Source organism: Prinia subflava, chromosome 1 (genome assembly GCF_021018805.1).
Source record: "Prinia subflava isolate CZ2003 ecotype Zambia chromosome 1, Cam_Psub_1.2, whole genome shotgun sequence".
NCBI lineage: Eukaryota > Metazoa > Chordata > Aves > Passeriformes > Cisticolidae > Prinia > Prinia subflava.
The window spans coordinates 137,606,037-137,621,546 of record NC_086247.1 but is presented as its reverse complement, the minus strand read 5'-3'; the positions used below and the strand labels follow the sequence as shown (position 1 = coordinate 137,621,546).

Genomic DNA, 15,510 nt, shown 5'->3' with positions numbered 1-15,510 from the left:
TCTGCAAATATTAATGCATGTATCCCATTTCCTTAAGCCTGTCTTGTGGGAATGTGGAGCACTGTTTTGGGAATGGCCAGTTACTGTGGAAGTAACCCCACTTCCTAGGAATTCAGGCAAAACATTTTCTTTGTAAGAATTCTGATGTAGAATGTTTATTCCTTGTAATCTTATACTGTTTTTTTGGAAATGCAAGCCCCTTTTTTCCCTAAAAAATGGATATTGCTGCATGCCAAACCATGTCCTGATGTGCTCTGGAGGTTTAATGTGGGGATAATTTTAACTCTGTGTGGCAGTCTCCAGTTGTATTTATGACTACAACCTTAGGTTTTATCTCTAAGCACTTGGAAGAGCTTAATCTAATATTCATTGGAATAAATAGACTGAGTTTTTTAATAGCTATGTGTGGCAAGCTGTAGATCAGCATTTTGCTGTTTGAAAACAAGAATTTTTAATGCCCAGTTCCAAAGTACCAGTTTTGTTTAAAGAATTCTGTTTCTGCTGTTACAGAAGATTGCTAGACTTTATCATCCAGGAACACTTTCCATCAATAGAAATGAATGATTCAAACAGATACCTGGTAAGTCTTTTTTTAAGAGTAATTTTTATTTTCCACAAGCATGTGAACAAAAATTACAGGAAGGTCTTCACAATTTCAAGTTTTACAAGATTTTAAAATTTGAAGTAAGCTTCCAGTTAGCTTTTAGTAGCAAAAGTTTGTTAATTCTCTGCAGTAAAAATCTGCTTATTGATTTTTTTTTTGTTGTTGTTGTTGTTGTTTTGTTTTGTTTTCCCAAAGTCAAATATGAACATTTTTCACCAGTTTCCATTATGGAAATGTTTATTGTGAGGCTTCCATTTTCTGTAGTTTTTTTTGTGCTCTTATTGCTCAGGTTGTCAGTCAACAGTGGTCATGAAGTGATGAAGTGTGCTTTTGCTAATGTAAATAGTGTATATACAGTATATTCTAGTATACTGCCTAGTATATGTAGTGTCTTTTTTTTTTTTAATTTTACTTGTTAATTTTTTTAAGGGCATCTGTGTATACTTATTTAACTATAGCCTTTGCTGGATAAGGTCATTATGCATTCACATAATTTAGAATAGGAATAGCAAGTCCTGACAGACAGATACATAAATTTGAAAAATAGACTGTATTACGTATTTCTAAAGTGAATAAAATGCTTACATATTTCAATATTTTTGATACAGAAGACTTGAAGTAAAAGATGTATTTGATTTTAGGAATTTTTCTCTACAGTCGTGTCAGAGACTGCAAATCTCATTTCCTTGTGGATGTCTGTGGGGTTTGCACATGGTAAGGTGCCAGATGGCATTGGCTTTAGGGGAGGGACACTTTACAGTAATGCACTTAAAATGGCTTTTTTTGTCACCGTGGTTTCAGTTCTGCTGGTGTCTCCACCTGGAGCTTTACCTGCTACACAAGGGGCTGTTGTGACAGAGTTACACTGTCTGATCTCTCAGAGCACAACAGTGACAGGACGGGGATAGGGGAGCAAGGGTGCTCAGAGCTGTAGGCACAGTGCAGTGTCCAAAGGCAGGGTTCTGATGCCATGTGTGGGTTTAACTGCTCTGAACCCAATCCAGCCACAGAAAGCCCTGGCCTCTCTCAGGGCACAGGAGGCAGAGCTGTCTGGCTTTCTGCAGCTTTGGGGGTTAACCCCAATGCAGCAGTGGGAGCCTCGGTGTCCTGCGGGGCTGGCCAGAGGGACGGGTTCCTTTTCCACAGCCTGATTCCTGAGAGCTCTCTAAGTTCAGTGGACCTGTTCCACTGCAAATTGCCTAGAGACCAGGCTTCAGGTGCAATTTTAACTTCTGTTTTTCCATCCTGTTTAATTGCAGGTGTGTGCAATACAGATAACTTCAGTCTGTTGTCCATAACAATAGATTATGGTCCATTTGGATTCATGGACTCCTATTACCCAAGTGAGTGTAGCATGTTTTTATTTTTTTTTTAACTTAAAATAATCTTTTTATATTAGATCATATAGTTTCCATTGCATGAAAACTCCTTTCATTATTAGCAGAAAAACCATAAGCATGTGTACTGTATGAAGAGTTTTAGGGGAAAAAAATTGCATCAGTGACCACTTTTATGATACACTATATAGGTTGCATTCAAGGACTAAAAGTCTTGTTAATGAAATACTATTATTAAACTCATTTCCATGAGAGTGTTTACACTTGAACACCATCAATTCAATAGATGCTACAGCAGAAGCCTAGAAAACTAAAAATTGTGTATTGCTGGAAGCAGCCAAAAGCAGAAGTGGAAGACAGTAACTTTGCATGCATGAAGCTCTAGCTTTATAGTCACAGCAGGTAATTATATGTTGGAAGAAAAGAAATCAAACCTACACAGTCATGGTAACCTTTCTTTGAAAGTCTTAACTCAGTCAGTCAGGGATTGATAGATACAGGTTCAGTATGTACATAAATGTGTATTCTTAGAACATTGTCTATAGTTTGCAACTGAATAAACTTCAGAATCAGCAGTGGTTATCTTGCTATGTATTTTCTTGCCTGAAGTCTCAAATTAAGGAGAAGTCATGAGAATAAATGTCCTATGTTTTTCTATTGTATTGAACAAAATGGGGCTTTTTTGCTTTTAGATCTTTCTCTATAGGGTGGATTGGCCCCAGCTGGCAAATAAGGACCCACAAGCCACTTATTCAGTCCTCCCTGCTGTGGGCTGAGGGAGAGAATTGAAAAAGCAAGGCTAAGAAAAGGCTTATGGGTTAAGATAAAGACATTTGAATAAGTCAAGGGGGAAAAAAGGCAAGGGTGATCAGCAAGTGGTGCAAAGACAATCACTTACCAATCTCACCACCAGACTGATGCCGAGTCAATCCCCAACATAAGCTGCCTTGGAAAAACTACCCCCAGTTTTTATTGCTGATCATGATGTTATAAGTGTGGAGTGTCCCTTTGGTCACTGGGTTCAGCTGCATCCCCTCCTTGCCTCTTGCCCACCCCAGCTTCATTTTCTGGGGTTACAGAGTGAGAATAGAGCCCTTGATGCTGGGCCAGCCCTGCTGAGCAATGTGTAGAGCACTGCTGTGCCATCAGCACTGCTTTAGTCACAAGTGCAACACACGGTGCAGACAGGCTGCTGTGAGGAGAACTGACTCTGTCCCAGCCAGACACTGCACCCTGGAGCCTGATGAGAGGCAGCAGAGTTGAAATCCAGACTTGGACCACTCAGCAGATCTGACAGATGAGGAACGAGTCTCTCCTTGAATCTCCATTTGCTGTCAGTGCCCTCTGAGGACTCGGGCAATGCTGCACTGCTCAGCTTGTGTGGGTTTGATCTGAGTGAGGGGCTCCCACTGATCCCCTCTGAGGCTGCTGCTGTACACAGGCATACATTTCACTTCTGGGTACTTGCAACTTGCATGACAGGCACTTATTATCTCCCAGATAATGGATTTGCATACTGGAACACATTAGGCCTGATTTTTATGTGAATACAAAGCTTGCTTGTCCAATTGAAACAAAGCTTGCTTAGGTGGCCTATTAAATACATGTTTGCTATATGTGTGACTTTTCCATAAATACTTAAATCCTGAATCTAGTTGGACATTTGTTTGCCTAATCTATGTGCTAAATAGTACCAGTAGATGTAGTAAAAATGTTGGGTTTAAGTTTAAAAAACAGTGTTTTTAATGCAAAAATGGTCTTTTTCTCTGTAAGCACCTGAATTTGTCTTGTAACTTCAGGTAGGAAAATGTCACTTGTGACACATGGGTACTTGTATGTAAAGGATGTATTCCTTACATTTGCAAATAATAGATCTTGAATTAATTCACTTTAAATAAGTACTCTTGTGATCTGATTTTAAATATTTAGTAGTTTCAGGTCTTCTATAAGTTTGCTGTATAAGTATAAAATTAATGTATTTCAATATTTTAACACTGATTGTTTGTTGTTATTACTCTGCTATGGAAAAGTAATGTTTTGTTTAAAACAGATTTTGTTCCAAACACATCTGATGATGAAGGGAGATATAAAATAGGAAACCAGGCAAGTGTTGGGCTTTTTAATCTCAGCAAGCTGTTACAAGCTCTAAAACCTTTATTGGATCCCAGGCAAAAGCAGCTGTAAGTAACCCTTAAAATATCATAATGCTTAAAGGAACTGGTGAGATGGGAGACCCTGTAACCACCATATGTTTGGGAAAGAAAGGGATTAGCTTTTTATTTTTTTTTTAACTGGAAATTAAGTCTGGATTAATTATTGGCCAGAATAGGATTGGAGGGTGGGGAGAAAAGTTTTTGTTGGTCTTAAATAGTAGCAGAACAGGACCACAGGGAGGTATTAGATGCTGTGTGATCCTTTCTCCTTTCACTAAGGTAGGACCTTAGCCTGTTATTTTCTGTTCTAAGTTTGTCTAGCTTGTTTTGTAAGACAGTTAGGAAGACCAGGAATGCTCCTGAAGTAATGAAGTAGCATTTTAATAACCTCTTGTAAAGATTCTTAAATGAAGAACAGATCCCAGATGATTCAGAATATCAATGTTTCTGAGATAGCAGACAGAAGGTTTTGTTGTTTACTGTACAGCAGGATTATACCCACAGCAGCATTTTAGTTCCTTAGAACTTGACCTTTCTTTTGTTTTGCAGAGCTTCCCAAATTTTGAAGGGGTATGGTGAGCACTATCACAGTCGGTATGCACTTTCAGAACTGAAATCTTCTAGTCACAATACTATAAAATATATAATATTCACATTTTCCATACTTTGTTACTATTTTCAGTTTCACAGAACTATTCAAAACAAAATTGGGTCTCCTTGGGGAGAATGAGAATGATAACTATTTGATTGCTTTCCTCTTAAAAGTGAGTTTACTTTGCTAATTCTGTTGGCAAATGTCTGAACTGACCCCCCCCACTTGAAAAGCACTCATAGAAATATCTTTATTCACTAGATTATGGAAGATACAAGGGCTGATTTTACAATGACATTCCGAGAGCTGAGTGAAATTACTGCAGACCAGTTAAAGGAGCTCCAGATTTCTGAGGTATAAATACAAGCACCCAGTCTTAGGAAAATAGAAAAAGAGTAAATCAAGTTGAGCTTAACCTCAATATAGTAGAGGCTATCTCAAGCCATGATTCAGCTGGGAAATATGTTATTATATCATTATTAAGGGACAGAGGGAATAATACACCTGTGTCAGGCTACCACTCCTTGTAAAGCTGTGTCTGGTAATGATGGCTCTGCTAATGAAAGGTGCATTAATGAAGGATGCTCAAGTCAGATTTTCAGCCTTTGGTACATCTCCAGTATGAGTAGTCATAAATACTCATACACAACTGGGAATGTGATTTTCTTCACATTTGATGTGGGTCTGCTACAAAAAACTTTCTTCCCCCTCATCTCCCTTTTTTTTGTTGTTGTTTTGTTTAATACCTTTTGTCCAACAAGTGAATTTGCACAGGGCTCATGAGGAAAATTTCAGCCTTAGGTCAACCTAGTTCCTGACCTGGATTTAGCAGGTGGCCTAAACCTCTGCTCTGAGGTGTATTTGCTTATCTCAGTATCTAATGGTGAGATCCCATCTCAACATAAACTCCTGCTACAACTTTGCCCAGAATGGCCTCTGCCTTTCCTTGAGCATGAGATTGGTTCTAAATGTAATTTAAAGTGTAGGAATACGTTTTGCTATTGTGTCCTGCTCAGCCTGCTATCCCATCCTGCGTTGCTTGCTTAGCATAAACTTGTTCTTCAGGACCAAGTATAACCATATATAAAAGACATGAGAGTATTTAAAATGTTTTACCTGGATGTAGTGCAATCTTTGAAACTGGAAATATAGCTGAAATATTTAAACTCAACTGAGATGTTAAGCAAGTCATAATTGGATAAAAAAGCAAAAGGGGAATTCTGAAAAGGAAGCTTGTAATCTGGTTCTGAAAAGCAACCTAATCTGGAAAGAAAATAGCCTTTTTTGAGAGCCAAAATTATTTTTTTCTTCTATTCTTTAATACAATGCCATTTCCATGTGATGAATATTGTTCATTTTGCCTGGGAAGCTTCCCTGCCTTCCCCAAACATCTGATTTATGTCTGTTTTTGAAGTCAGTTTAAAACGAGAGCAGGTGGACTTAGGAGGTTGTTTTTAGGCAGCAGGATGACTGTGTAAAACACAGAATGAAGATGAGGAGTTGATGGTTCTTTTTCCAAGTATAATTAAGTGATTTTGAGCAAATTTTCTGGTTTTCCTTGGTTTTTTCTGCTAAGTAAGAGGTCTATCCTGACCTTTTCTATGAACTTGAAACCATTATGAGTTTAAAAGTTTAGGTACTCTAGAGGTAAGCAACAAAAAACCCCAGGAGTTGTGGCTTTGGAATTAATCATTTGCACAGGAGGGTGTTAAGAGGATGAGTGTGTTTGTAAGAGAAGGTACTTTTGTCATAAAACCCAAGGGATTTTTCCATTTATGGCAACTCCATCTCCCCTTCTTTGAATGTTGGCTGAGGAACCAGCAATTGTGGTGTAGTTGTGACCCTGCTGCTACACCAAGGGTCATTTCCAGCCTTCACTTGGTAGCAACCGGATCTCTTTTTTTTCCACACAATTAAATGATTTAGCCCACAAATTCTGAGTTCCAAAACTGATATGGAAAAAAAAGTACAATTTCATGCTGGTAAAAATCTTTATTGTTTTAAAGAATTTCACTTTTAAAGTAATTTCAGCTCTGTTTATTTACCCACCAATTCTTTTATGAGTAAGTTTTCATATTGATTTGTACATCACTTAAGACATTTTCAGCTGCATACCAAAATTGATCTAAAAATGCCAGAATCATTTGGGAACATTGCAGGAGTCCTTATATTTAGTATTAACTGAAAACATTCTGAAATTCCCCCTAAAGCAGCCTAACTCTGCACATCTTTGAACAAATGCTTGATTCTCACACTCACCTGTTATCCACCTGCCTGAATCCCAGCTCTTAATAGTTTGTGTGTTCATTTTTATGATCAAATACAGTTTTTATATATTTTTTACTCTTATGCCTCAAAAAAAAACCCCACAAAAAAACCAAACCAAAAAAACCCACAAAAACCAAACAACAAACAAACAAAAAACAAACAAACACACACAAAAAACCCCCAAAACAAACCCAAAACAAAAAAACCCTGAGATGGGATCAAAACTTTTTCTTCTTGCTTTTAATTTTCCTTACTTCTTTTTCTGGAATGTGTGCTGTTTACCTCCTTTTATCTGTGTCCAGTTCTTCCTAATCTGTTCTTTCTCTGAAGTTCATTTTTTGTCTGTGAGCTTTGGCTGCTTTCAGCTGAGGAATATGAAGCAGCTGGGAGCTCAGTGTAACCAGCCAGGGCGTTTGTGTTTGCTCTCCATCACTGGAGGCAGGAACCCCAAGCTCTGATTTCTTGCTGTCAGCCTTTTCCAAGTTCTGTCTCCTCTCCTGCTGGTCTCTATTCTTCTCAGTTTTCCTCTATCCCTGTAACCTTTAGTTTTCCTTTCTCTTCACCTTTTCTTTATTTTCATATTTTGTTTTATTGCACAATTTTTGATGAAAAAAAATAATCTCTATTAATCTATCTGACCCATTTACAAGTCTCAGAAGAGAGTGAAACCTGTAATTATATACCTTAAAAATGCAATAGGTCAGACAATAAGCCAAGGAAAAACAGGGGTGAAGTGCTAGAGGTGTTTAGGTAAAATTTGTCATAACAGAGATGGATTAGTATGGATGTATCATGCTAGCAAAAAGAAATAATTTGAATACAGAGGAAAAGATACTAATAGAGTGCTTAGGGAGAAAATTCTTTGAAGGGTCATCATATGTTTGCCTTTTAAATCCTTTTATTGTTCATTGTCCTGGTTTCAGCTGGGATAGAGTTAATTTTGTTTCTAGTATCTGGTCCAGTGCTGTGTTTTAGATTTAGATTGTGAATAATGCTGATAACACACTGATGGTTTAGTTGTTGCTGAGCAGGGCTTCCACTAAGTCAAAGACTTTCCAGCTCCTCATGGTGGTCTGCCAGCAGGAGGCTCGGGGTGCACAAGAAGCTGGGAGGGGACAGAGCCAGGACAGGTGACCCAAACTGGCCAAAGGAAAATCCCACAGCACTCAGTGTCATAAACAAATGCTCAGCAAATAAACTAGGGCAGAGCTGGGAGGGAGGACCCTGCCTGGGAACTGGCTGGGCATAGGTTGTTGAGCAATTATTTTTTCATTTGCATCACTTGTTTCTGTCAGGTTTTATTTTTCTCTCTTTTTAATATTTTCCTTTTCATTGCTATTGTGACTATTATTATTGTTATTATTCAATTATTTCAACTATTAAACTGTTCTTATCTCAACCCATGAGTTTTCTTACTTTTACTGTAAACCTCCATTGAAGGGGAGCATGAGCAAGTGGTTATGTGAGGCTTAGTTGCCAGGTGGGGTTAAAACACAATATTTGCTGCTTACTTTGGTTTTTGCTTAACAGGAAAATAATTCTGATTATCTGTCAATAAATGTTTCTTTCTCTTTAGGAGTTCTGGGCTCTCCAGGATCTGGGTAAACACAAATTATTTTCAGAATGGGTTACTATGTACCTCCTGAGATTAAACAGGTAAGTCTGATTGCAGTTTAAATTGTGTATTTGCCAGAAGCAGGCAACTTTAATCTGCAGTGATTTTGCACAGTCTTTAGTGGCTCTAATAAACTGGCCCAAACATGGTTTCATACATCTTTTTTGTCTTCATGGTTCTAGATTGTGCTGGATTCAACAATGATTACTGTTGTAGTTCTGGTTTGACACACTGATACATTAAAATGACATGGAAGGAGTCATTTCTGTTCTTTGTCCTTCACTGAGCACCTGATCAATTTTCTTAAGTTAACAATTTTTCTTAAAATACCAATCCCACAGACTTAGCCCAAGAATCACAAACAGGCTTTTCAAGTACACAGAAATGAGTAGTGTTTAATGACTGTTTATACAGATATATATTTACTATGTAATGACATTGCTTTATGGTGGCAGGGGATGGAAGTTGAACAGTTGCAAATCACAGATTGTGTTTGGAAACCGTGGTGTTGCATAGATAGGAATGCACAGGATTCTTTTGTGTTAAATCAGTAAAGAATCTAACATTTTTTTCTTAGTTATATATGATATGCATGGCTAATAGTAGTGAAAATAAATACATATCAGGTACTTGGAAATTTTATTCAGTAAATAGAATTCTTAGGGGACAAATCAATAAAAGGCACAAAACCTACAAGAAAATGTGCAGTTTTTTTCCAAGTCTTATCATTCTTAGAGCTTCTGCCAAACACAAAAGCAGAGCACCTAATGATTTTAATGGAAGTGAAATAAGATATTTCTAAAAATAAATCAGCAATAACCCTTATTAGCTAAACTGCTTTCTATTTTTCTTCTTTTCATTTGTTTTTCATGTGTAGTAACAATGGTGACTCAGATGCCAAAAGAAGAACAAGAATGGCAAGTAAGTAAAACAATCCAAAGGAGTCTGCTTACAGATGGCAAATACATATGTTTCTTTAGTGTTAGATACTTTTCTTTTTGGGTAGAACTAAAATACAGTATTTTTCTGAAGAGGAGAAGCTCTCATTATGCTGCTGCAAATCTTGTAACACTATACATTCATCCTGTCTGTCTCTGTCCTTTCTACATGCTACAGAGAATTCAGATTTCTGATAGGGAAACACTTTTTCTTTCTGTCACCCAGAGAAAAAAATTCCTTGTGAAAGGACTGGGCACAAAAGGTGCTTTGATTCTCCAAGTTATTCTAAACACAAAATGGCAGTTAAGTATCACAGCAGAAACAGTGGATATGAAACTCCAAGAATTATTCAGTGGGAGATATTTTTGATCTGCAGTAAGCTGTGGTAAATATGTGAAATTTGCTTATAAGAGAAAATGAGCAACTGAAAATCAATGGCCAAAAGGGAATGAAGGAACTACAGGATCTGATCAAACTCTGCACAAGAGGCTTCACTGCTTTGCAGGGTGCTTCCTGCAGAGCAGGATGGAAATGGCTGCACTCTTTTGTTAGATATTGATTGGCCTCTTTCTTCCACAGCTCCAATTGATTTGCTAGGAAAATGGTAGAAGCTGGCACTGACTTTCAGTAATGAGACAGTAAAACTATAGAGGGCACAATTTATGGCTTCAGGTTTGCATCTCCATTTTCTAACAAAGGCTCTATCTTTTTTAAAGAACACTTCTTAAAATTCTGTATGCATTTTAGAAAGTTAACATGAAAAGAGCTACCAAGAAGAAATATTTATTTTCTTGTTTTTGATAGGTTAAAAAGCTTCATCTGTGAGTTTCTGAGGCCCTTTGCTCAATTATCATTTTGAGTTTTCAAGCTCCTGTTTTCCCCAGCTAAAATTGAATACTGAAAAACTGTCTAAACACACTTTTAATTTTTCTGTATCTTTTGAATCTGCTTTTAGAGAAAATCATGATATTCTGAGGTTTTATTCCAAATCAGAAAGGATCCTAGTTTGTCAATGATCTTCTGCAAACCATCAACATGTTTTTCCATATGCTCCTCAGAAGATCTCATAGTACAGGAGACGGATTAAACATGGAAAAGGTTTTGCCTCCACAATTAGCACACTTGTGCTAATGGTCTTAGTTTTGGTAGCAGTCAAAACTTGATCTGCAAAGATTCATGCCTCGGTTAGTTTTCTTCCATATAATCAACTACCACTCTCTATTCACACTGTAGAGCTGCAAAAATTTATAATAGGCTACTGATGTTAGTTTGTTATTGTTTTATTTAAAATCAACAACTCTTGTTGGATTTTTCCCATAATAGATTGTGACTGAAGTTTCTTACAGAGGCTTTTGGAAATTTTTTTTTTCTTTCTTTCTTTTTTTTTCACATTTTTACATCTGTGCATTTAAATAGATTACTTAGATGGCCCTGTGGTCTCTTTAAAATTATTTCAGTTTTTGTTTTGATGTTTGTTTGAGCATTTGCTTGTAACAGCTGTCCTTGTCAGCACAACTTCCAGCAGAAATCTGTCTCAATTCAGTCAACTCTGCATTTTTACCCAGCATTTCATGTTGAAGACAAAACTGTCCTGGCTCATCAGATTCTCAGCTGGGTTGGGAAGTTCCACTAAATTGTGTATTGCTGTCTTTGACTGTCCTTGAATATATTGGCATTAACACCTCATTATTCATCACCCTTCCCTTATTGTTAGTAAGTGTCATAAAAAATCTCACTTCTCAAAGTACATTAACTTGAATCATTTGAAGTCATCACTTACTCATTATTTTTATTTTTTCTCCCTTTACTTAGTTTTCAGTTCTTAGCATTTTATCTTGCACTGCCTAAACTTAGTTCTTCTGGAGTTGATCAGAAAGTTTTGACAATCCAAGTCTAAAATTGTATTTCTTTACAAAAGAAGCATGTAAAAAAAGTAGACCAGATCATGCTTATAAGGGTGCAAAAGTTCTTTTGCTTTGTCCTTTTCTTACCTGGCTTGTATTACTCTTTCATAATTACCTTGTCACTTGTGTTAAATACCGATATTTTTAAAACCACTGTGAAACCTGTCAGTTTTCAATTGTTAAGAATTTATTTCTGGGACAAATATTCTCCTGCTAAAATGACTCACAGCTCTAATGTGAATTACCATTTTTTGAATGAGTCATATGTTAACTTTTTCACCTTTTAGAATATTTTTTAACAGTTATCACACTTTACTATTGATAACTAGATTAAATCAAATACCTGGCCAGAGCAAAGTGTTTTGCCAAGTGGTAAAACACTATTTTTTAGCAGCTGGGGCAGAGTATTGTTATGCCTGTGTAGAGGTTATCAGGATTCCAATAGACAGTTAATTTATTGGTTTTTTTAATATGTGTAAGTACATACTGGACAGTGGGGGTGTGAAAAAGAAGAATGTCTGTGGCCCCTTCTAATATATTATTTGTAAACAAATTAATAACTAATTGATTAAAGGAATTGAGTAGAGGGAAGTTTGAGATTATAATTTTGATGATTCCTCTGCTTTTTCCAATACCATCTTTTAAATATGCTGTAAGGGTATTTATAAGAATATTTTATAAAACTCCATGGATTTTTTAAAAGAAATATATAAAACAAACATTTATTCATACAAAACCTACTGGGACATCAGTGGAAAGAGATGGAGATGAAGTGTGTGTATATCCATAAATCACAGACTTTTGGTTTCAAGTGCATGGATGAAACACCTTTGGGATCAGTAACTAATACCTTAATTAATAAATGCTTGCTGAATTGGGGCAAATATACAGACCAATGGCAAATTAAGACTCCAAAGCAGACTCAAAGTGTTACAATTATTCTGTCGTGTTGTTTTGATCATAAGGTAGGTCATCACTTGTAGAATTCTAGCCTTTAACTGCAGAACAAAAATAAGAATTTCATTGACATAATCTGCTAAAAATTTTATAATTAGAGCCATGTGTGCGTGTAAGAATTGTTCTTGGCAGACAGTTTGACAAAACTCCTTTTAAAAGTTGTTAGTGGCTCTGCTGTAGGATATGACCTGATTTACCAATTCAGCATTCATTTTCCAGTGTTGCTACATTCTCTCTACTGCTCATTAGACAAAAGCAGCCTGAAACAAGGCAGGGGAGTAGTGCAGTTGTCATGAGGTTTTCCACAAGGATACAACAGATGTGGAAAACACTGAGGAACCTCTGCCTACTCCAGCCAGGAGATTAAAAGGAAAGTTGAAAAAGTAGTTTCTAAAAAATACAGCTCAGATGTAACATTAAAGGCTTTTAGGGCAAAACTTTTGTTACATGACATAGAAAGAGTATCTAAGTACATATGCTTTAAAGGTTATCTTAGTAATTACTTTTTAAATTAAATAATACAATATTCATTTTTGTGATCTCCAGGAAGGTATTGCCATTGAAACATTGAAATGTTTTCCATCAACACAGCAGGAACCCAGGCCAGGGTAATTCATGGCACTTGAAAAGGCTGCTGGTGTTCTGACAGGAAATCCTTCCTGTACTGATGTCAAGTTCAGTGCCACTCTAATTTCTGTTTGTACTTTGGCACTACTGATACTGCAAGTTTAAAAATCCTTTTAGCAATTCATAGAATTAAGTAGACTGATTAATTCCTTTTCCTTTTTATGCCTTTTTTTTTTCTTGATCTGCAAATTTAAATCTTCTTGAAGATTTCAGTGACATGTTTCAATGACTGTTCTCCTTTTGTTGAATATGTCTAACTAAATTTAACATTATTTACTCTTGGTATCAGATGTTAATCCTAGATACATACTTAGGAATTGGATGGCAGAATCAGCAGTGCAAAAAGCTAATTTGAATGATTTCTCAGAGGTAAGATAATGTTTTTCTTGACAGATTTAATAATAACTGGCATAACAGCTAATGAAACAATTTTTACATTTACACTTTGAACTGTTCGACATTTTGACTAAAATTGTACCATATAACACCAATTTCTATCTAAAATATTAACAAAATTATTGATAGTATTAATTATAAATAGTAGTGACTATATTAATAGTAGTACTAATAATAGTAAGCAATTCATGTGATAGTTTCTGAAGCCGGGAGGGTGCTCAAGGCAAAGTGGAAAAAACTTTCCTTGTTTACCACAAAAGATTTTGTATAAAAACATACCCATTTTTAATTGCTTCCAGGTTCAGCTCCTGGAGCAGGTTTTACAACACCCCTTTCAGAGGCAGGAGGCTGCAGAGAGAGCAGGGTATTCCCTGCGCCCCCCAGCTTGGGCCAAGCATCTGAAAGTCAGCTGTTCATCCTGAGGGAAATTCAAAGCCAGAAGAATGATCAAGGTCAAAGCTCAAGCCTTCAAATAGGGCTAATGCATCGAGCCACGGGAACTTCTGTCCCTCAGACTTTGTGGACTGGAATCTGTTACTGTTCTTGACCAACGATGAAGTCTTAAGATTAAAGAAGTGCATCACTGTGTGTGGTTGCATCAGCAGATTATGCTGGCATTGACAACTCTGCCTCACATTCAGCTGTGCATTACTCTGAGTCCCAATATTTAAGTGCCATCACACTTAACCTCTCAAAAAAACCTGTCACACTCAACCTCTCAAAATCCATGGCTGATCAGGTGGGTCTTAATGGCTTTTTGTGACTTCTTAATTTAAAATCCATCTAAGCTCATTTTAATCATGCAGTATTTTGATGGATTTTCCTCTTGCTGTTACACACTGGTCAAATATAGCCATGTTCTGCAGACATAAATGCTTAAATCTTGCAGACCTGGCACAGAGGATCATCTTAGACCTTGACACCTTTTCTCATTCTGATTATGTTTTGCCCCATTAAACTGACAAAAGATTTAAAGGAATTCAGTTACCAAATAGTTACCAAAGTTGTCTGTCTTGGGAGTGACTCTCTGCAGAGTGAGTCTTGGTGTCATTGCTGGTGTCAGGTACCTATCCAGAGGACCACTGCCCTTTGAAAGTATCTTTTGATAGGAGTAGAAAGATTATTGGTACATAGATATGAAGTCTCAGAGAAAAATTCACTGTTTGGACCTGGAAAAGGACTGTGTTGGAAGCATCTCAGCTGAGACTGCTTCCATTTCAGGTATGGAGGAAGGTTAAAAAGGACAGGCCTCAATTTCAGATATTTGCAGGCTAAAGTACTCTAAGGTGTGGTGATGTACAGACCAGAAGGCAATAGGTTAGGTAGAGGTGGAAGGATTCATTTCTTTTTACAAATGCTTTGAATTACAGCATTGGAACATCTTTGAATGTATTTTGCAGCATATTTTGGTACCAGATCAAACCAAGTAATTCTGTATCAATAAGAGGCAGCTTTGTTCTTTGAATGGAGTTTAAATCTTACATTTTAAAAATTCCACGTAACCATGTACATACAAATAGTTGATAGAGGTTTAATCATCACAGAATTTTACTTGATTTCTGGAGTTTTCTGCAGGCTTTGATGTTTTTTGTTTTGAAGAAAGTTCAACTTCTTTTGTGTAAGATTAAGTGCATGAATTATGATCGACTGCAGATGTAAAACGTATAAAATTGATTTCTTTGTGTTATAACAAAAGAGAAGGGAGGAAAGAAATATGGTTGGAGGCTGAGTGATCTGGTGAGAAGAGTGAATGCTAGAAAAGCCGTTGTAAAAGTCTCAGTGCTTTGTGACCTTATTGTGCAACATTTTTCCAAGGGACATGTTCTGCTTTATTTTGATGCTGGGTGTATATTTCATAAAATTAATTTGATTTAAAAATAGTTGACTAGCAGACAACTGTTGTCACCCAAGTACATCAAATATGTGCACTCCTAATACCTAGTCAGAAAATGACACATAGCTCCTCAGTGATTCTGTATAATGCTTCCTTCAGTTATATATGGAAAGGGATTGGGAAACAGTAATCCTTTCCTCACTTCTTAATTTTTTTTTAACTTCTAGTTTTAACTCTCTTACTTTTGGGTCATTGGTAATTTTCCCCTCCACTCTGAACTGAAG

The 15,510-nt window shown here is 36.7% G+C and overlaps 1 protein-coding gene across 1 annotated transcript in view; it reads left to right on the top strand.

Annotated features, from left to right (window-relative positions):
* LOC134559438 (protein adenylyltransferase SelO-like) overlaps positions 1 to 15,510 on the top strand; it is a 23,668-nt gene extending 8,158 nt beyond the window's left edge. Inside the window, exons 9-19 of the mRNA XM_063414196.1 lie at positions 511 to 580; positions 1,246 to 1,318; positions 1,864 to 1,947; positions 3,992 to 4,121; positions 4,644 to 4,688; positions 4,777 to 4,858; positions 4,948 to 5,040; positions 8,531 to 8,610; positions 9,447 to 9,490; positions 13,286 to 13,365; positions 13,692 to 15,510. Coding sequence (XP_063270266.1) covers positions 511 to 580; positions 1,246 to 1,318; positions 1,864 to 1,947; positions 3,992 to 4,121; positions 4,644 to 4,688; positions 4,777 to 4,858; positions 4,948 to 5,040; positions 8,531 to 8,610; positions 9,447 to 9,490; positions 13,286 to 13,365; positions 13,692 to 13,814 — 904 coding nt within the window. The 3' untranslated portion in view covers positions 13,815 to 15,510. The remainder of the gene's footprint in view (positions 1 to 510; positions 581 to 1,245; positions 1,319 to 1,863; positions 1,948 to 3,991; positions 4,122 to 4,643; positions 4,689 to 4,776; positions 4,859 to 4,947; positions 5,041 to 8,530; positions 8,611 to 9,446; positions 9,491 to 13,285; positions 13,366 to 13,691) is intronic.